The following is a 22,433-nucleotide window of genomic DNA, read 5'->3' as shown; positions in this document are numbered from 1 at the left end:
TCTAGCTCCAAAAGTCACAGGCAGATCGCATCTTGGTAATGCTCTGAGTTTCACTGGAGACTTAAGGCAGCACTCATGGATACAATATCCAAGGCCTCAATCAATACCAAACCCTAGCCATCTAAGCCATATCTGAGAGATGGCAAGAAACTTTCCAACTACTTTACTGAGCTATAAAAAGCAGACAGGGTGGGGAAAACACACTTCCTCCTGTTCATAACCATCGCATTTGGCATCTACTGTGTGGCATGTTACTCCGGAAAACTACTTATCTTGAGCTAGGTCAAACCATCCTATCAGGTCAACTAGGACATAAAATATTTAATTGGACTAGATGACCTCTATGGTCCCTTCCAACTCTGAGGCACGAACAAGTCTTTAAGAAATCCATGATGACCTTAAGGGATTCTATTCTATTCTATTCTACTCCTAAACCATGGTTGTTCCCCCAAGGTTGCCCTGAACCTTTTTCTCTCTCAATACCCACTTAGTGCTCTCATTAGCTCCCCAGCTTCAAGTGCCTTTATGCAAAAAACTATCAAATTATATATCCAACTTCACTCCCCTGAGCTCTATCACCAATCCAAACAAAAATGAACACGTTAACACTCAATAAACCTGTCTCTAGGATAAAATATAAGCTCCTTAGCCAAAGCGTTTCACAACCCTGCCCCAACAAGTCTTTTCAGCCCCATTTTATTTTATACCTTCCCTACTCCCTCTAGGATCCACCCAAACACTCCTCACATAAAGACTCCTTCACTTCTTCACTGACTACCTACTATCTCATTCCATTGTGCTCCTTCTCTTTCTAGTTTTTCATGTACTTATATTAAGTCCTCACTGTCTCCCATTAGAGCATGAGCTCCTGGCAAGTAGGGATTCTTTTATTCTGCATTTCTAGCATAGCCCAGTCAGCTGGGGCCCTTGCCCCCAATCATCCTCTATTTCTGGGAGCAAATTCCCTTAATGCTTGGCTCCTCTTCACACCCTTCTGTCTAATCAGTGCCCAAGCCTTGCCAAGTCTATATTCATAGCCCTCACAGGCACCTTTTCCTCTCCTTTTTTTCATTCAGGCCCTCTATCCAAACACACTCTAACCACCATCCCCATCCACCATTGAGCTGCCAAAATCGTACTGCTAAAGCACAGCTCTAACTATGCTACTCCCGGACTCAGAAAACATTAGTGACTTCCCTATGAAGGGAAGAATAAAATACAAACTCCTCCACTTGGCATTTAAAGCTCTTCAAAGTCTAGCTCCAGCCTTACTTGACAGATTGACTTCCCATCAAGCAGACTCATAGCAAACTGGTCTGCTTGCTAATCCCCAAATCTGGCATTCCATCTCCCACTTCCTTTGCCTTTGCTCAGTCTGTGACCCATCCCGGAAGTGCACTCCTTTCATCTTTGCTTCCTTTAAGCTTCACATGAATCATCAGCTCCCAGCGAAGCATGTGATGATCTCCCTATTTCCAGGCTCAAATTATCTGACACTGGCTCTTCCGTGTAAATGCTGTATCTCTTCCTCAGAGAATAGATATACATATTCCTTGAGGGCAGGGATCTGTTTTTTTATTTTGACCCAAGCACAGTGCCTTTATACAAAGAGGTACTTAAGAAATGCTTATTGAATCTCATATCCTATGGAAAGAATAATAAATTTATGCCTAGAGGTTGGCACTCTTACTGTGAGGGTTAAGAGTATATTTTAGTAAAATGGTTTTATTTCTTTCATAAAATCATTATTGCCCATGCATAAACTGTGACTGAACATCCAGACTACTTCTATTTCAATGAATAAGAGATGAATGGAACCCACGGGTGATCTAGTTCAGCCTCACACAAAATCTGAAACCCTCCCGCTGCTGGCCTGAAAATCCCCTTGCATCCTGTATCTGCTCACCTACTTCCATGGACAGGGACCCAAGCCCCTTCTGGGCCAACATTACAACTGGTCTGTTCTAGGTGTGAGGAAGTTCTTCTTATTAATGAACTGAAATCTAACTCCCTGCAACTCTCAACTACTTCTGATTAACTCAACTTCTCATCATGGTAGCTGTCACCAGCAAATATAATAAGCAGGGACCTACACAGAATACTAAAGTATGGGTCAATCCAAAAACAAGTATTTATTAAGGGGCTTCCTAGCCCCTGTGTTAAGCACATAAAACAGTCCCCTGCCCTCTTGAGGAATTTATACTCTATAAAATGGATACCAGATAAGCTTAACCTTCCTAATAAGTATAAATGGTACCACTAGGGTCTAGAAGCCAGGTCTCGCAATTATTTAATCTTTTTAAAAGGGATGTTAGATTTCATCTAATCCTGTCTGATTTAATTCAGGTCAACATACATTTCATTGTTGTTATTCTTCAGTCATTTAAGTCATATCTAACTCTTTGTGACTCCATTTGGGATTTTCTTGGCAAAGACACTGGACAGGTTTGCCACTCCCTTCTCCAGTTCATTTTACAGAGAAGGAAACTGAGACAAATAGGGTTAAGTGACTTGCCCAGGATCACATAGCTGGCAAATGTCTGAGGCCAAATTTGAACTCAGAAGGATGAGTCTTCCTGACTTAAAGCTGCCTCATCACATATTAAGGACCTACTACATGCAAGGTATTGTATTAGACACTGGGATTATAAAGACAAAAATCAAACATTCTCTCCCTCCAAAGAGTCTACTTTATGGAATTCCTTCTACAATATCTGGAGCAAGTAGTCCTTTATTCAGTCTTTGTTTTTAAAAACATTCAGTGTCCCATTTTCTGCCAGCAATTTTACAACACTCAATTGTAGAATAACACCTGGATTCAAGGAATAAAATTTGGCTTAGAAACTATCTAATTATTATTCAAAAAAGTATAAACAAATACCAGTTCTCCAAGTGCTAACTGTTCTTCCCTACATTTTTAAGGTAAAAAAAAGTGGAAAAAAAATTAGATATACAATATTCAGAGAATGAGATGCACCATGTAATTTCTATAAAACCTCAATTTTCCTTTTCATCCCTCTTGATATCTTCAGTGAGTCACAGAATTTTAAAGCTAGAAAATATCTAGTCCAACCTTGTAATTTTATAGCTGGGGAAACTGAGGCCCAAAGCTAAGTAGTGATTCCCACAAAGTCACAAAAATGATGAGAGCAAAGCTGGGACTAAAACCCAAAGATTCTTGATTCCCAAAGTGCTCTTTCTGCTATAACATAAAAACTAGAACTAAAAAAAGTCTTTCTAAACATTGGCCTAAAAGTCTATCTATTACTAAGTTATTACTGTGATCATTAAAGATTATAGAACTGAAGCAAAAGATTTAAGCACTCATGGAAAGTGCTTCCATTGTGAGAAACTAGAGTGCTAAAGAAAGGAATATCCTTTTCATCAGTCTTTTCTTCCATCATTTTATCTCTTTAAGCTTCCTAATTTTATACAATTATCCATAATGAATATTTAGCACAAAAAAATTATAGCTAAACAAATCTAAGACCTTAGGTCATAGGTCCTTTACAAAAAGTCTCTTCTAATGACACCCTGCAATACACAGTTTGTCCTATGTTCTCCACAGCTATGCCATTAGGATGCATGTTTTTATCTACTGTCTCACCAAAATATAATTCTATCTACTACCCCAGGACCAGCCTAACCACACTGAGGGGGGTCAATTATTACCAGGTTGTCCACAGAACTTCAAGAAAAATCTTAGTTCTACTACAGTTACAATCCTGTGGGTAGAAGAAGTACTCAAACTGCCAAAAACACAACAGTGAAGTAGAAATTAGGAACCTTTATCTAACAATTATTTTTCTGTCCTGAAACAGGCCAAAAACAAATGATTGTCACTCTTTACTGGGTATGTTCAATCAATGATTCTAGGCAAATAAAAACACAACTTTTCATAGAATCTCAAAGTTGAAAGGGGGCTTACAAGATACCTAGACAAAGCTGGGCATAACTCACCTCTATAACATATCAGAGAAGTGGTCATCCTCTTTCTAAGATTACCGGTGATGTGGAATTCACTACATTTGGAGGCAGCTCACTCCTCTGAACAGCTCTATTATGAAATTTTCCTTATATAGAGAGGTAAAATTTGCCACCCACTAGTCCTATTTCTTCTCCTTGAGGCAAAGCAAAATAACACAAATCTCTCAACTACAATCAGCAAACATTAAGTCCCTATTATGTGCCAAGCACTGTTCTGGGCACTGAGGATAGAGAAAAATGAAATCGTTCCTGCACTCAAAGAGCTTTCATTGTGTCAGAAGAGAACAGGTATACAAAGAAGTGTATACAAAATAAATGTAGGTAAAATTAGGGGGCAGTAATGGGTAATAAGACTGCGGAGGTATTTCAGGCCAGGGTGTAAAGGGTTTTAAAAGTCAGAGTCAATTACATTTGAGCTTAAAAGCAATAGGGAGCCACTGGAATTTACTGAATAGGAGAGTAACACGATCAGACCTGAACTTCGGTAAAAATCACTCTGCCAACTCTGTGTAGGATGGACTGGAGAAGGGAAAGACTTAAGGAAGAGAGACAAATTATGAAGCTATTTCAATAGTCTAAGTGAAAGAAGGCCTTTAGCTGGGTAGTAGTTCTGTGACTACAAAAAGGATGCAAAAGATATTGTGAAGATACAAAAGACAAGAAAAGATAACTGAGGGGCAGCTAGGTTGCCCAGTGAGTAGAGCACTAGCCCTGGAGTCAGGAGGACCTGAGTTCAAATCCCACCTCAGACACTTGACACACTTACTAGCTGTGTGACCTTGGGCAAGTCACTTAACCCCAATTGCCTTGACTTCTCCCTTCTACCCCTCCAAAAAAGGTATAATAACTGACTGGCTCTGTGGGATGAAGAAGAGTGATGTCTCAAGTCTAAGAACAAGGTTATGAACAATGAAGAAAAATAAGAATATTCAGAAGAGATGTGTAGTTAGGAAGAAAAAATAATGAATTCTGTCTTGAATAGGTTAAATTTTAGATGCTTACAAGACACACAGTTTGAAATATCAAATAGACTGTTGGAGATGTGCCTAAGGACCTTAAGAGAAAGAAAATAATGCTAGATATATAACTACAGGACTTCTCAGCATAAAAATAATAACTGAACCCATGGAAACTAATGAAAGATCATGAACAGTGAGTATAGTGAGAAGAGGATAAAGGCTAGGATGGAGTTTTACTTAATACACACAGTCAAGAAGCATGTTTTAGACGATGCTTCCACAAAGGGAAATAAATAAGAGTAATCAGACAGGTAGGCGCAATTCCATAAGAGGACAATGTCCAAGACCCAGAAAGAAGGAAATCTAGGAAGAGAGGATGACCAACAGCATCAAATGCTGTAAGGATCATGAAGAATTAAGCCTGAGAAACATCCATCAGACTTGGCAATTAAGAGTTATTTAGTACTTTTGGAGAGAGCAATTTCAGTTGAGCTGTCAGAAGCAAAAGGTTGAAAAATGAAAGAAAATAAGGTAAATAGAGGCAATGGGTGTAGATAACTTTTTCAAAGAGTTTGGCTGTAAAAGGGAGGAGAGATAGGACAACAGCTTAAAGGGGTTATGGCGTTACAAGGGTTTTTTTCAGGATGGAACAAACAGACATATTTGTAGGTCTAGGTAAGGAGTCAAGGATAGAGAATGACAGAAGAAAAAACAGAGGGGAAAGGATTGTGGGGACAGGACAAATGGTTGGAGAAGGAAGACAGGAAGGGATGAGCTCATTGAACTCATGGACAGGGGTTGGCCTTAGTGAAAAGGGTCACCTCTCCAGAGACTAAAGAAAACGAGGGGTGAAGTGAAGGGGTGTTGAGAACTGGAGAAAGGGCAAGGAAGAAGCTCACAGCTAAGGAGGTAAGAAGAAAAGGTTTGGAAGGGTCTGTGGGGAGAAGGAAGAGTAACAGGACTGTTCTGCTGCACTGTGGGCCTAGTTGTGGTTCAATAACAAATCTGAAGTGGACCCAGTCGTCCTGGTGTGATTTTCTTGGGCTCTATTCAGTAGCACATGAGTAGGAGCAGAAGAAGCAAATGTGACTAATCCAGGGTGTTGGGGCTTTAGAAAAGACCAAGGGTGACTGGAGGTCATGGTAAGAAAGAAGAATAGGGTTAGGAGGGGCAAGGAAGAAATGGAATGACAGCAGATTATGATCATAACCAGACCTCCTTGTACTCCACCACTCTTGAGAAAGCCCACTCCACTTTTGGACAGGTCTGATTGTGAGGAGGGTTTTCCCAGACTTTAAAACTTAAATTTGCTCCTTTGAAACATTTACCAAGTGTCACTGGTTCTGCTCTTGGGAGCCCAACAGACTAATCTCCCCTCCCACAGTTACCATGTAATTTTAAGCATCCCTTCTCCAATGTAAACATCCTCAGTTCCTTAAACCAATTGTCATATGAAATGGACAAAAAGCCCTTTCCTTCACCATCCTAGTTGGTCTCCTCTAGATACTCTGAAGTTTATCAATCTTTGACTTAAACTGTGGCAGCCAGAACTAAACATAATAAGCCAGATGTGTATGTATGACTATTATGTACAGTATGACTGTCACCTTCCTAGTTCTGGTTACTATACTTCTCTTAATGAAGCCTTAAGCTTTCTTGGTTCTCACAGCATGCTACAGATTCATTTTGAACTTGAAGTTCTGCAAAATCCCCAGATACAAAGACAAAAAATGAAATAGTACCTGCCTTCCAGGAGCATATAGTCTATCATGGGAGATATCTGTAGATTTGGACATGTACAGAGTAATCCATTTCACTTAATGACAAAGGGCTCATCTTTGAAAATGTGACTAATAATAATTCTGCTGTTTCTTTTGTCTGAGTGTTCATGGAATTAAAAATAAGCAGAGAATGATTTATGTAGTCTAATACCAATAAAAACTGCCCTTTCCTACTGGTTTCCATGATCCTTCTCTTTCTGAGTTCTCTTCCCACCAAAGGGCCAATTCCTTTTCAATCTTCTTGGCCACCCTAAGGCACTGTCCTAGGCCTTCTTTTCTTTTTTTCTCTATTCTGTCTTATTTGCTGATCTCATCAACAATCCTGTGAGGTTTAAGATCATAGATTTAAATCTTGAAGGGATCTCAGAGGCCATTCAATTTAATTACTATATTTGCATAGATGACTCTCAAACCTAAATATATACAGAATATGAATTTATGAATTTCAATTCCATCAACCAAAACCATTTCTTAAGCATTCATTGTCCTAAGCACAGGAGATATAAATAAAATGTGAAAATATTTCTTGTCGTCAAGGAATTTACATTCTAGTCGTTTCTCTATCACTAACCTTATCCATTTGGATATCCCATCAGCATTTTAAATTCAATATGTCCAAAGTGTAATTCATTATCTCTTCTCCTAAACAGGCTCCTCCTCCAAAATTATTTTCTTTTGTGCACTGCCATCATCCCAATCAGGTCCAAAATTTCAGTCACACTTTACCCCTCCCTCCTTCCCTCTCATCTCACACAACCAATTGGCTTCTAAGTGATGACAGTTCCACCTCAATATCAGCTCACTTTCATCTACTTCTCATATAACTACTGCTCAGTTTTAACTCAACAGGCCTACTGTAAGAGCTTCCTAAACTGTTCTCCCTAATTCCAGTCTATCCCCTCACTAATTCATCCACTATGCAATTACCAGAATGAACTTGCCTAGGCAAAAACTATCAGCATAAGAGATCCTATTAATACCAAAATCACAAATATCAAAAGATGCAGAGAAAGTCCAAATAGATACAGCACTCACTTAGGTTTGTTTTTTTTTAAACATGACTAAAAAGCATAGGTATAAATCTTTTGCTTACTCCGGTAAACTATCTAAAACCAAGAGTTAGCATAACTTAGAACTATTCTATAAGCTTTTCCAGGAAGATCAGAATTAAAGCAGTTTGCCCGATGTCACTGCTATTACTTAATACAATCCTAGAAATGCTAGCTATAAGGCAAGAAAAAATAAATTGAAGGAATAAAACATACATAAACAAGAAGCAGAATTACTATTTGCAGATGATATGATTTAAACAATTGCAGATTTTCAACAAAAAATTTAATCAAAAGGGTAACTTCAGTAAAATAGAAAGATACGAAATTAACTCATAAAATTCATCAGCCTTTCTTTATATTACTACTAAAATCCAGCAGATGGAGACAAAGAAGTTTCATTTAAAATAAGTACAAAATACATAAAATATCTGGGAGTTAACCTACAAAGACACAGTCAGGATTTATAAAAACACAACTACAAAACATCTTACAGAAGAAAGGGAAGATGAATAACTAGAGAGATAGCTTTTGTTCATGGTTGCTCTACACCAATCTTTTTTAAAATGAAGATATATTAATGGAATACTATAGTGTAATTAAAATGACAATTATAAGGAATAAAAAGAACTTTAAAAGACTTTTATAAAATGACACAAAAGAGCAAACAATCGAGAAAGATTAAACAATGTTAGGATGACCACAAGGTAAAAAGAAAGCAAAAGAACTCTAACCCTCATCTGGACTTCAGAGTACTGATAGAGAAACATCAGCAATTCCTCCTCTCTGCAGAAAGGTGGGAGACTCCAGGGACAGAATGACATATATTGTCACAACCAGGCAACATGTTGGTTTGTTTTACTTTGCTAAATGAGGAGATGGAACTCTTCTGTGCACTGTGGAAAGAAGGACTACTGAAATCTAGTATCATAAAACTGGGTTCAAACCCTAACTTCTGCATGCTATTTGGGAGACTTGGAGAAAGTTCCCTCACTGTTCTGAACCCATTTCCTCACCTGTAAAACATGGAAGTTGGGCTTAATGTTCTCTTAGGTTCCTTCTAGCCCTAAATATATGATGCAATGAATTATTCTTCTTTGTTACAGGAGGGTTCTAAAAGAAGCTCGGAGGTGGGCATGTTAAACACTAGGGAGCAATATTGATGTCAAACAAAATTATCAATAAAACATTTACTTAAACAGGTAAAATTTTAAATGACCTTCCTTAGAAACAGGTGAGAACATGTCATGCCTCTAATCAAAAATCTTCAGTGGCTACCTACTTACTAAATAAAGTTTAAATTCCTTTGCCTACATTCAAAGTCACTAGACCAATGAAAATATCAGGAATCAAGAGTTAATGTAACCAAGTTACCTGTTATTATGGTAATGTTCTCCTCCTGCACTTCTTTCTACTAAACTATAAATGCCTTGAGGACAAGGTATAGGTCCTACTGGGCTCCCTACCTCCTTGAGTATCTGGTGTAGTAAGAGCAGCTTAATCAAAGTTTGTGGAAATGCTGAAATACTCAATGTCCCTTTGCTCAAAGTTTTCCTATGTATACAATGGTCTTCTCTCACCCTATACGCAGCACAGGTCTGACCATGTCACTTCCCTGCTTTTGAATGACTGAATAACTACAGGCAGCTAAGTGGTAAAGTAGAGAGAGGGACAGATCCAAAGTCAAGACAACCTGAATTCAAATCTAGCCTCAGCCACTTACTTTGTTTGGGTATTTCATATTTCATTTCATATGACCTTGGGTATTTCACTTAACTAGTCTGCCTCAATTTGCTCATCTCTAAAAATGAGGATAATAATAGTACCTACCTCACAGGGTTGTTGTGAGGATAAACTCAGAGAGTATTTATTTATAAAGTACTTTGAAAACCTCAAAACAACATATAAATATTAGACATTATCAATAAATGTCAGTGGTACCCTCTTACCTCTAAGATCAAACACAACCTCTTCTGTTTGGCATTTAAAGCCATGGTTCCAACATTTTACAGCTTATTACATATTACTTGTCTTTATAAATCGTATGCTGCAGCCGAACTCATCTTCTTGCTGTTCCTCACACATGACATTCTATTTCCAATCTCCATGCCTTTCATGCCTGACACGTATTACCTCTACAACTTAGGCAGTTTAACTTCAAACTGGAAATATACTAAGAAAGTTACTAAAATTGTAACACCCTTTGACTCATGAATAGGCATACATACCGAGAAGGTCAAAATTATATGGGTCCAATATACTATAAAATACTTAAGAGTAATACTTTTTTGTAGTTGTGAGCAATTAGAAATAGATGCCTGACAACTAGGGAATGCCTAAGCAAACTAGGGTTCAAGAATACAATAGACTATTACTATGCCATAAGAAACAATAAAGGTAATGGTCAAACTTAACCCCAAAGAATAGACATAAGAATGCGCCTCCTTCCTTTCTTTGTAGAGATGGGAGACTAAAAAATACAAATGATGTTTGTTAGTTTTGCTAAACAGGTTTTTTCTTCCTCTTTTTTTATTCTATGTGATAAGTGATGGCTCTATGGGAAGATTAGTAGAAAATGTATTTGGAAATGAAGATTACGTAAAATCAAGAGATATCAATGAGAAAAACATTTTACATCCTTAGCTTCCTTCAGAACTAGTTTAAGTACCACCTCCTACATGAAAACATTTCTGATTCTCCTCCCCCCCATAAATTACCTCATATTACTCATATTATATTTTGCATATACTTACATGTGTATAGATTGTACCCCCACAATGGAATGTTAGTTCTTGTGTCTCTGTATCCCTCTTGCCTGGCACATTAGAGATGTTTAACAAATGCTTGATGCTTGTGAAATCCAGTTCTTAATGCCATCTCTGTGATTCCTCACCTCAGTTGTTAATAATCTTTTCTTTCTCTAATTTGATTACCATCTCTATGCTGACGATTCTCAAATCTACCTATCCTGTCTCAAACTCTCACTAACCTCTAATCTTGCATTTCAACAGCCTTTCACACATCTCAAACTAGATGTTCAGTAGACATCTCAACTCAATATGCCCAAAACAGAATTTGCTATTTTCCCACCCCCACATACCACCACCACCTCACACCTTCCCTATTACTGTAAAGGACAAAACTATCCTCCCAGGCTTTCAGGTTCACAACCTAGGAATCATGCTGGACTGCTCACTATCTCTCACCCTCCATGACCAAGCTGTTGTCAAAGACTGTCGATTTTACCTTTGTAACAGCTCTTCAATACACCCCCTTTCTCCTCTGACCCTGTCACCCCTCTAGTGCAGACCTCATCACTTATACCCTAGACTATAGCAAGAGGCTGCAGACGGGTCTGCAGGCCTCAGGGCTCTTTCCACTCCAGTTCATCCTTTATTACTATTTATTAATTACTAAAGTAATTTCCTTAAAGTGCAGGTCTGATCAGTTCACCTCTCTAACTCAATAAACTCCAGGGATTCCCTATTGTATCCAGGATTAAATACAAAATGCTCTGTTCAGCATTCAAAGTCCTTCATAACCTAGCCCCCTCCTACCTTTCCAGTCTTCTTATACCGCACTCCTCTACACACTGGCCTCCTGGCTGCTCCATGAACATCTCTTGGTGCCAGGCATTTTCTCCAGTTGTTCCTCATGCCTGGAATGCCCTACCTCCAATCAGACTACTAACCTTCCTGGCTTCCTTTTAAGTCCCAACTAAAATCCCATCTTCTACAAAAACCCTTCCCTAATTGCTCTTAATTCCAATGCCTTAATGGGGTATAGAAATCTATTTTACCCTACAGGAAAATAGAGGGGAAGAGGATTGTGGGGGGAGGATTGAGGGGGTAGGCTAAATAGAAGGGAGGGCAGACTGGAGGAAAGGGCAATCAGAATACATGTTGTCCTGGGGTGGGAGTAGTGGGGAGATGAGGAGGAAATCTGAAATTCCAAATTTCGTGGAAGTGAATGTTAAAATTGAAAACAAATAAATTTATGTGGAAAAAAGAATTTAAAATTCCAATGCCTCCTCTCTGTTAATTATCTCCTATTTATCCCATACATAGCTTACTTTGTATATATTTATCTGCACATTATCTCCATTAGGCTGTGAAGTCCTTGAGGGGAGGGGATGTCTTTTGCCTCTTTTTTTTAACCCCCAGCAGTTAGCATAGTGCCTGGCACACAGAAGACACTTAATAAATATTTACTGACTGATAGATTCTAACTTCAAATAGTTCTCTGAATTTCTGCAGCTATCACTTTCTATTCTGCACTTTTATTATTTCAGAGGTATAGGTTATTGTATATTTGTTTATGTGTCAGATCTCCCCTGATGAATAAGCCCTAGACCCTGTCCTCTCAGAGCTTACAATCCAGCACAGAAGACACAACAAATATATAAATACGTTACAAAAAGACTGACTGAACAAATTAATTACCAGGAATACAATAATGGTCAATTTTTAGGGATTTTTTTTCCAAAAGAATTCATCTAAATACAAGAGAAAAGCACCTAACTCTTCCCTCAAAGTTAAGCTCCTAATACCCCTCCTTTTTTTATATAAGGACATTTTCTATAATCGGATTGACCTAATAAAGATTTACTACATGTGGCTTTTTGGTTTAGAAAAGAAGAAAATCAATAAACATCTGTGAAGAGAAAGCCCAGTGCTGAGGACTCAGACCATCTGGATTATGCAGAAGTACAGGAAGTGATTCTTAAATTGGAGGAAACGGTACTTAGAACCTACACGTAAAACCTGACAGAATGGGGAGGCTGAACAACATCAAGTCTACACAGATTTATTCCACAATGAATACCTAAATTAGACTTCTTGCCTATTTCATTCTTTCCTGTGGAGATTGGTAATGACAACATTCACTTTGGCTGCTTCCGAAGCTCAGAAGAAAGCAGAATGCCTGTTTGGTTGACTATGGAATCAATGGTTGACTAACCAAAAAATCCCACAAGATTAGGGCCATAAAAGTTGTTCAAGCTTTGCAAAAGAGTGGAAAATAGGTGCACAAATAATTAGCTTGTCAAACTAAAACAGAGAAAAACTGAAAGACTTTAGGATAAGACTCATTGACATTGCCCTGGAGGAAATTCTAGCTTAGTATGTCTGAGAACAAGCCTCAAATCATACCCCAAGAATAGCAGGCAGTCTACAATACTGACGCTAAACTTCTTTTATCACCTCGATGCCCTGCATTCTCCAACCACTAAAAACTTAGAAACCTAAGATCTTAGAGCCAAAAGCGATTATACAGGTCCTCTAAATCAATGATCAAATGAGGCAATATTTGTAGAGTGGTTAGCACAGTGCCTGGCACATAGAAGGCATTTTTAAAATGCTTATTTCCTTCCCTATACTACAGTTCCCCCACCTCTACCTTTTTACAGACAAGCAAACAGCCCGGATGAGGTAAAAATGACCAGTTCAAAATCACACAAAGAACTAGTCTGAGAGCCAGGACTAGACCTCAGGTTATCCAACAAGCAGGTGAGCAAGAATCTGTACGCAGAACCTATGTAACTGAATACAGAAAAAAAAAAAAAAACAACTAATCATTTGCTCAAACATTGAAGTATCCAAGTGCTTAAAGTAGTGTGCCAGGTGCTAGAAGACAGATGCAGCCTGAGTGTCTCAAACTCTTGCCTAAAATAACTCAAGTCTAAGGACCTGGGGGAGGGAGAGGGAGAGCAGAGGTGGGAGGCTGTCGGTCTAGAGCACTTAGAGCATTGCCAACTTGCTACTACTTACTGCACAGTCTATAGATTACAGCCTGATCAGTCACTATAAGCAGTTTATCGATACCTTATTTTCTGGAAAACAAGATTCACTGATCGTCAGGGGACTATGCGACGCAAGAGTAAAGTGTTGATGCATTTTACTTCACTATATTTGTTATGAGGGGAGGCAGTTACAGGGGAGAGCTGCACGTGAAAGTGAAAGACAGGAAAAAAACGAATCAAAGGACAACAAATTTTTTTAAATACACAAAAGAAAAGAAATCAGAATGGAACACAATCAGAGCAATTTTGTTACTATTCTGTTAAATTTAATATAGTTTTAAAAACTTGTACATAACAAAAGTTGAAAGTTTCAAAAGCCATTCTCTTTTTTGCTGGTATTTTTTTTTTTTACTAAAATGTTCAAGTTTGTGGATGGGCTATGTTCATTAAAACAAAAAAAAATACAACCCTTCCCCCCTACCCCCCCCCCAAAAGAGTAAAGGGTTTGCCAAGAGATAATCTTATAGTCGTAAGTCACTCTATTCTTCTACAGGACCCTCTCCCCATAATGAAGATTTCTACTTTCTCCCCCTCCAGTTTTTTGACCACTCCTGTCTTGATTATTAACTGACATAAAGCCTGGTCCTCCACTAGGGAGCTATGGGACCTTGGGAAAATCACCTAACCTGTCTCCTCATCTATAACATGACTAGGGTGAGGGAGAGGAACTGGAACAGTGGCACCCTTCCAGACCTTTCCTGTCCCAACTACCTGACTTTAACAATCTTTGAATCAACATTCATTTTTCTGTCATTCAAAGTCCCTGGTACTTTTCCCTCAAACATTTCTTCTAAGGGCAGCTTCTCCTTTCCATTGTTCTTCCTCTCCTGGACCTCAAGAGAAACCCTCTTTCAAAGCTTAGCATACAGTGTGGCAAACACTTGAATTCTTGTTCCAATTTACTTACAAGAATAATTCTTCCAGTTTGAAAGTGTTGGAACAAACTAATGAATCACCTCCCTGCATTCCTCCAGCTCACACTGTCCATTAAGGTCACATCTTTATTTCAAAATCATTCCTTCTTTCTGCCAAATGAAGTGACAAGACAAACAGTGAAATAACCAGAGACATCCAAGACCCTTATTCTAGCTAGACTCCTAAGGCAGCAACAGGTTAGTATCAGAAGGGATTCAAACCGGCCACATTCTGCTCGTATTCTCAAAGCAAAATACTGATCTCACCCAGGGAGAAAGAGTAATTCTCAAGTAACACCCTGAACTTGATATATCTCACCTCACAAAAACCAAATCTGACAAAGTCCAAGGCTCTTGTTCTCAACTTGCGGAAATTCTGACTATTTCACATCCAAATTCAGGCATCCACCAATCAATCCAAATATAGTACCTGGCTTCACACATAAAGGAATAGGGAGCTCAAATCTCTACAACTTTGCCACATTCAGTCAAGTAAAGACTTCTAAAAATCTGATAATAAATTTAACACCACACTTACTCAGGAAGCCACTGCTAGCTTCAGAGAGGAGCAAATTACTCAGCAAGAAAGAGAACTGCTGAACAGCTCAATTCTGTCACAGGGGTTTTCTTGATTGGCTAAATAAAGTTAACTCCTGTATTACCTTTTTTAAAGAACATAATTTTTGAGGTATTTGAAAGACAAAACATTCAAGTAAAATAGAAATGCTGAACATTTTAAGTACAGCACAATGCTCTTGGGGCTTGCGCCAAAGGTCCCTGACACTTAATTAAAAGAGAACACTATTAGTGTTTAGTTTATTAAGCTTCTGACAGACAAAGGTTCTTTTCTCCTTGCAGCTGGTTCGTACTAGACGTAAACTCAAAGAACAAGTTCACCCAGAAACTCATGATTTAAAGAATCACACCCAACTTCTTTTCCACTCGAGGAAATGGAGGTGACCCTGAATCCTCTAAGGAGCCCCAAACCACCCAGCCTGGCTAAGTGCAGAGAGGCTCAATCTCAAGACCTACCAGTTAGTTGGAATTTCTTTGGCCACAGCAACTCATGGAAACCATCTAAGGTATGAGGTACCCAAGCCAATGAAATCACAAGACCCTCTGAAGTATAAGAAGTTGTTATCAACTCTAAATTTTACATCAAGCCATAGACACTGGTTTAAAAAAATAAAATTGGTACCTTCTCAATATGAACCAAAGAGAAAAATAATTTTCAGTACTAGATTCCTTCAGAGCATCAGTTGGGTGTGGCAACAAGGGGCCTGAGACCTGAGGGCATGAGTCACAGCCAGCCAAGCAGCTGGTCAGAGGAAGAAGGAGGTGGCAGTTTCTAATATTTATAACAAACTTAGGGCTCTTAATCAGACACTATGCAGATGGTTTAGGCCAAAGGTTAGGGAAAATTCATGACACTCAGGAACCTGGTTTGTAAACCTGAATGCATAGTTCAATGCACAGTACACTGATGAACTGAGAAGCAATATGGTTCAATAGAAAGAGCACTGGATAGGAATCAGTTCTTGGTTCTCCAACCCTGGCTCTGCTGCTCTATGTGATCTAAGACAAGTCATTTCCCCTTTAGGGGTCTCAGTTTCCTCATCTTTAAAACAAGGAAGTTTTGGACAAGATGTGTTCTAGACCAAAGAAGTGGAAGAGATTTAGCAACCATCTAGTTCAGTGCTCTCATTTGACGGGTGAAGAAACAGAGGAGAAGAGGTTGATTTACCCAAGGTCACAAAGATAACCAGAGGCACAGTTAGGACTGGAACCTAGAATGTTGTACTGCCTTTTTCAGCTCTGAAATGCTATGTTATTGATGAAAGATCATAGGATCTCAGATTTCAAACTGAGGCTCAGACAGACTCTGTACCTTGTCCAAGGTCACAGTCAGTAAAGAGGGCCATGGCTGTATTTTGTCGCTGTTATTCAATCATGCCGTTATGTCTCACTCTTTGTGACCCCATGGACCACACTTTCACAGGGTTTCCTTGGCAAAGATACAGAAGAGGTTTGCCATTTCCTTCTCCAGTGAATTAAGGTTAAGCTACCTACCCAGAATCACAGAGCTAGTGAGTGTCTGAGGCTGGATTTGAACTCAGGTCTTCCTGATTCCAGGCCTAGCTCTCTATTCACTGAACCACCTAGCTGCCTCCTATGGCTGGAATGCAGGTGATACAATTCCAAAACAACTTGTCTCCACTGTACTACATTCACCAGTACTAACTAGCTCTTTTGTAAAGGCAGCTGAGATCCAACAGGACCACAAAGTTCAGAAATTATACTTAATTCCACACGTGTATTCTGTGTAGACCATACAATGTCTACTGTCTTGGATAGTGTTTCTGGAAGGAAAACATTCACAAAAATATAACTGAGATCTCTAAATGTAAAGTTACTTGCAACCCTTCAACAAAAGGACAGTTGCTCCTAATCAACTCTCTTTTCTTCATTGAAAAAGAGTTTTCAAAGTTAGTGGAAGGAACTTCTTTGGCAATCAGAGAAAGCTCTGAGAGTTGTTTCTGATGCTTGTTATCTTAGGAATCCAGTCAACTCTGTTGATACAAGTTAATAGACTTCAAAAGTTTATTCTCAGGAAGAATCTAAATGCATAACTATGTAACTTTAACAGGATGCCGATAATGCTTGTAATTGGGCCAGGCAGTTCCGAGGACAATGGGCAAAACTACCTACTAGTAATACCAAACCCGAGTAATATTAGCTCCTATTTAGACAGGGTTTTCATATATATCTTCACAATCCTATGAGATAGGCAGGGCAAGGGTTATTTCCATTTTAAGTGAACAAATTGAGATTCAGAAAGGTTATTTACCCAAAGGCACACAGCTACAGTGCCTGGCTAAGCTGGCACTCTAACCCATTGTCTCCTCTATACCAGCCTACCTCTAAGTACTCAGTAAATATTTGTCAAATGTCAATGGTAAAACCCACAGAGTCCCTTTGTTTGGAATGGCTACAGGCTGAACCAGAGCACTGAGGTCCCCTCCAAATATGAAATTCTATGACAAATGGCAAGGCTGGGACTTGAAGCTGAATCTCCTAACTCCCAGGGTCAGCGTTCTCTCTGCTACACCTCACTGCTTCTCCAGTTCTTTGAAAAATGACTGTATTCACCTAATGCCCAACTGCACTAAGACATTTAAAGGTCTCATCAAGGAATCATTAAATTACTCAAACGATTAAGTTTTAAACCCAAATGTTCTGGTTAGGCAAAGGATTAACCTGTGACACTGCCCAATGGAAACACTGTCTCTTTAGCAGTGGTGAGGTGGAAATGCCCACATCACAGCTAGCAATGTGTCCAGGCTTATAGTTCACATTAGTGACACAAACCTGGATACAGACTACAATCCTGTTCCACCTAACCCAAAGTAAAAGAGAGTAAAGTAAAACCAGACCAAAGGGAAAATGGTATGGTATTAGGCAGAGAGAGTTTCAGAGCACCCTTCTTAGGCAAAATATGGGGAAATGAGTACACCAACTTCACAGTCTGTCCCATCATGCATCATATCATAGGCTAAGAGCTGTAAAGGCTGCTGGAAATTATCTAATCCACACCCTCCTTTTATAGGTGAGGAAACTGAAGCCCAGATCAGGGAAACTTGGTCAAGGTCGCATTACTGATCTGTGGAAGGGTCAGAAACAGAACTCCAGTGTCCCAAGTCCTCATTCAGTGCACTTACCACTAGACCATGTACTTTATCCCGCTCTAGTCCTACCTTCCAAATACTATCCCCAAAGAGCCACAGAGGTTCATTTATGACACTTTCTAATAAGAAGATACTTCCGCTTTCAAAACGAGTTTCCATTAAGAAGCCACAACCCAAGTTTACCTTCCTTTCTTTGGTGTCCAGTCTCACTGCAAAGGGGAAAGTGCTGAATCCCATTCACAGAATGACATGGGGTAGATATAATGACATGAATGGTTATTTTGTATTAACAAGTAGTTTATGATGAACTCAACTCAACTCAGCTCCTTAACTGATTCTGCTATCCTACTATAACTAACCCTACCCATCCACTTTGTCAAGGTTGGAAGGTACCCTTAGTTACTGGTCAGGGCCTGATTCATAAAGTCATCTCCAGAAGGAGGTCAGTGCGCAGTACATAAATAGCAGAGGCAGCCAAATATAAAACCACTAGAAATCAGCAATTCACAATGTTAGAAAGGAAAGGGGCCTAAGAATTAACCCAGTTCAGTCCCTTCATTTTACAAGGGAAACAGGCCCCAAGTAGGGCCATGACTTGCCCAAGGTCACTTTCCCACTGAGTGCCTCAGAGCCAGAAGAACCACAACCTAAATCTTCTGCCTTCCAACTGAGAACAATTCTTACTCCAGGCAACCTCCAACACTAGACAGAACTCATCAGGGGTCATGAATCTGCAGTCACTGATGTTTCTTATGTTACATCATAAGCAAGTTAGAGAGGTCTAAGTTTTCCTTCCTGCTGACTGATAAGCTGGTGCAAATAATTCATTTTGGCAACAGCAGGAACCCCTCTGAACAGGATAAACAAATCAAATCTTGCTTGGCCCCAGTAACTGGCAGCATGTCATGCAAAATATCTACTGGTGGCTCAGAAGGACATTCTGTGGAAATGCAAACTTAAATCGAGTAGACAGACACATGACAACAGAGCAAGTAGTTTCGTGATAAAGCAAACAGATATAAGTATGGGAGAGGGTGTTAACAATTTATAGGTTTGGGCTACTGATATGTATTTTGCTAATATTGCCTTCACCAGCTTAACATTCAGTGGGTATGATTATCATCCACCTGAGACTAAGATGTTAGTGAACAGGCAATTTCTAACATTTCCTTTAGAATATGACATTCATTTGCTTGCCAGTTTAAAGATTTTAAAAGATGAGATCTAATTACATTGTTTTTCTAATGAGCAAAAAGATTATACTTACTTTTTAACATTTGCCTCCCCATTGGGGATCCTTCGCAACTTTTTCTTTTTAAGGATTTTCACAGCTCTCCGGCATAGGGTTTCAGAGTCCAGCATCTCCTTCACTTTCCCATAAGATCCTTCTCCCAACAAATCCCCCATCAGGTATTTGCCAATGAGTTTGGCTCTTTTTCGTCTTGGCTGGTAGATGACCTCGGTGGAGTCTATTCGGTGGATAAATGTGTCCATACCCACAGACATCAGTTCACTTTCTGTAAACATGCCCAACTGCTGTGGTTCTGCCAAATCCATCCTGGATTAAACTCCTTAACCAGGCTCCCTTAGATACACCAGGATCCCTTAATCCAACTTGAGTTCTTGGTTTTCTCAACTTTTCTTCTCAAAACAAAAAAAACAAAAACAGAAGAGGAAAAAAAAAACCCAACTCTTCCAAAGATTGTACTAACGTAATTCAGTAGTCCCTGAAAAGGGTCTAATGCACCCCAAGTGCCTGGCTCTCAAGCAAAAAAAAAAACAAAAAAACAAAAAACATCAAGAACTTTTGCTCAGGCACCTGGCTTGTTTTTTGACCCGGTCTCACTGCTTTGGCTCTGCCAGGTCTCCTCACTCACTGCAGCCCCTAAAAAGGCCCAGGTTGGGTTCTTAAGTGCTAGGTCATTCTCTAGGACTTTAGACCCTTGGACAAATACAGAAGGAAAGTGAAGTCTTTTCAGGACTTTCCATTACCCTTGTGTCATGGCTCCCAAATACAAACTGGGATCAGCAGTCCGAACGTGCTCACAGGATATCTGCACCTTGAATTCCAAACTTGACCCCCTTTGAAAACAAACTGGTGGTGGAAATTTGATTGCTTGAAAGGGTTCCCTCTACTGAATATCAATCTCTTGTCCCACTCCCCCCACCCCAACACATTCACACACACAAACACACAGGCTCCTCCCCTCTATCTGCCAAAAGTTCAAAGCCCTCAACACTTATCAAGGTTTCACAGGGGGCATCCCTTCACCCGGAGTCTGCCGATCCCTCCTGCCGCTTCCCTCCCCAAAGGTCCCCTACTGCCAGCCCCCCAAAGGTCAATGTGAAGACACCGATCCTGGGGAGCCTCCACCAAAGGGCTCCTGGAAAGAGCTCAGACAAGTTTTCCTTCCCACCCACCCGCTCCTGGGGAAATCCCTCCCTTTAATAAATAAAGCCGGGAGGAACGGGATGGGAACAAACTAACCCAATCCCAATTTTCTGGGTCCCTCTCCCCAAAAAGGTGACAGGTAGAGATGAGTACCCCACTCCTTCCAAAGGAAAAAAAAAGGGTAAGGGGGAAGGAGAGGGCCAAACAACCCCCACCAAAGTAGGGGTGCTAAAGGCGACCTACTGACCCCACGACCCTGAAACAAAGACAGAGTTGGGGGCGCGGGGCTGGGGAGGGGAAGTAAACTTAAAAGGCGGGTTCTCACGCCCCCCTCCCCCCGCCCTCCCTTCCCTTTGCTCTCGGGATCCCAAGCGCTGTCGCTTGCCGGCTCCCCTCCGCCCGTCCCGGGGAGGCTCCCGGCAGAGGGGGCTGCGGGGGTCGTCGCTGCTCCCTCGCTCCCTCCGAAGGTAACGGGCGGGGGGCTGGGGGGAAGGGGCTGGGGCCTCGGGGCCCCCGGGAGAGCAGCCCCCTCCCCCCAACCCTCCGAGTCCCGGGCAGCCCGGGACCGGGCCGGGCCGGGGCTCGGCTGCCTCTCCCGACCGGGCTCGGTGAGGGCGGGTCCCGCACCGCAGGCCGCCGCCGCCGCTGCTCCCCCACAGCCGGGCCCCGCGCGGGGCAGCTCTGAGGAGGCCGGGCGGCCCCGGGCCCATCCAACGCGGCCCAGTCGGCACCGGGCCCGCTGCGCACGCAGGCGGAGAAGGAGGCAGGAGAGAGCGGCCGGCGCCCGGGTTCGGTTCCCCCGGCGTCCCCGCCTCACTTAAGAGAGGTCCGAGCGGCCGCCTCCCCCTTCCGCACCCGACACGCCGCCGCCATCTTGTTTACCTCCCTCCCCCCGGCCCTCCTTGGCGCCGCCGCCGCTGCTGCCGCCGCCGCCGCACGCCCCGCCCCCCAAGCGCGGCCGGCCGCCGGCGTGAACGGCAGTTGGCTGGCGCCGAGGGGCCCCCACCCTGCTGCCCAGGGCGATTGGACGGTTTGGACCGGAGCGGGCTCCGAAGCAGGGATTGGTTCCCGAAGGGAACCGCCCTGGAGGGTGGAGCGCGATCTCTGATTGGTCGGGGGAGGGGCCCATTCTGAAGAGAGGGCGGGGAAGGATGCGGGATGGGCACTCGAAGTGGGGAAGGGGAGGGGGAGGTGAAGTGTAGTTGGGGGCGGGGCCAGAAAGCCCAGACCAAAGGCAGGAGCTAAAAACCAGTTCGTAGGATTTACAGCTGGAGAGTGGACCATCCTAGGGACGGTTTTGTCCAAGCCTCTTACTTTACAGATGGGGAAGCTGAGACCCGGAGAGAGGAAGGGAAGTCATTATCAGAGCTGGGGCATGAATTTAAGTCCTCCGACTCCAAACTTATGTTCTTTGTACCCACCCCTGGACTGCTACTTCTCACCATCTCTTTTTAAACCCGTAAAGGCTAATCGACCAGCCTATAATCCCATGAACTGCAGACCTCATAGACCTTAGGGGCAGCCCAGTCCAGCCCTGAATTATATAGATGAGGAACTGAAATCCAGAGGAGGTAAAGTGACTTGTGCAAGGTCACGTCGCTAATAAGTAGCCTCGCCGGGATTTGAGCCCAGGTCCTCATACTCCTCATCCAGCTTTCTTCCATGGAACCAGCCCTTTTGGTAGGAATGGGGCTGCCCTGCTGGCCAGCTTGCCTTGGGCCAAGTCCTGCTAGGATCGTGTAAGCGTCTTTTCTTGTTGATGGGGGTTGGGAGAGAAGGAGTCAGTCCTTCTATTGAAGTGGGGGACAGGGGAGGAGTGAGCCCTGCTGAACCAGCTTCAAGAGGACCCAGAAGCTCTGCCATCT

General features: G+C 41.5%; 1 protein-coding gene across 3 annotated transcripts in view; it reads right to left on the bottom strand.

Annotated features, from left to right (window-relative positions):
- The window catches only part of STK11 (serine/threonine kinase 11), a 171,773-nt gene extending 151,211 nt beyond the window's left edge, over positions 1-20,562 (bottom strand). For all 3 annotated transcript variants that reach the window (XR_011965506.1, XM_072601371.1, XM_072601372.1), the window contains exon 1: positions 19,444-20,562. Coding sequence is in view for 2 of the 3 variants with exons in the window: in XM_072601371.1 (XP_072457472.1) it covers positions 19,444-19,733 (290 nt within the window). In the remaining variant the exon portion in view is untranslated. The remainder of the gene's footprint in view (positions 1-19,443) is intronic.
- Positions 20,563-22,433: the final 1,871 nt, after the last annotated feature.

The sequence above is a fragment of the Notamacropus eugenii genome, chromosome 4 (assembly GCF_028372415.1).
Source record: "Notamacropus eugenii isolate mMacEug1 chromosome 4, mMacEug1.pri_v2, whole genome shotgun sequence".
NCBI classification, from domain to species: domain Eukaryota; kingdom Metazoa; phylum Chordata; class Mammalia; order Diprotodontia; family Macropodidae; genus Notamacropus; species Notamacropus eugenii.
The sequence above is the reverse complement of the archived record's forward strand: the minus strand, read 5'-3'. Positions and strand labels throughout refer to the sequence as shown.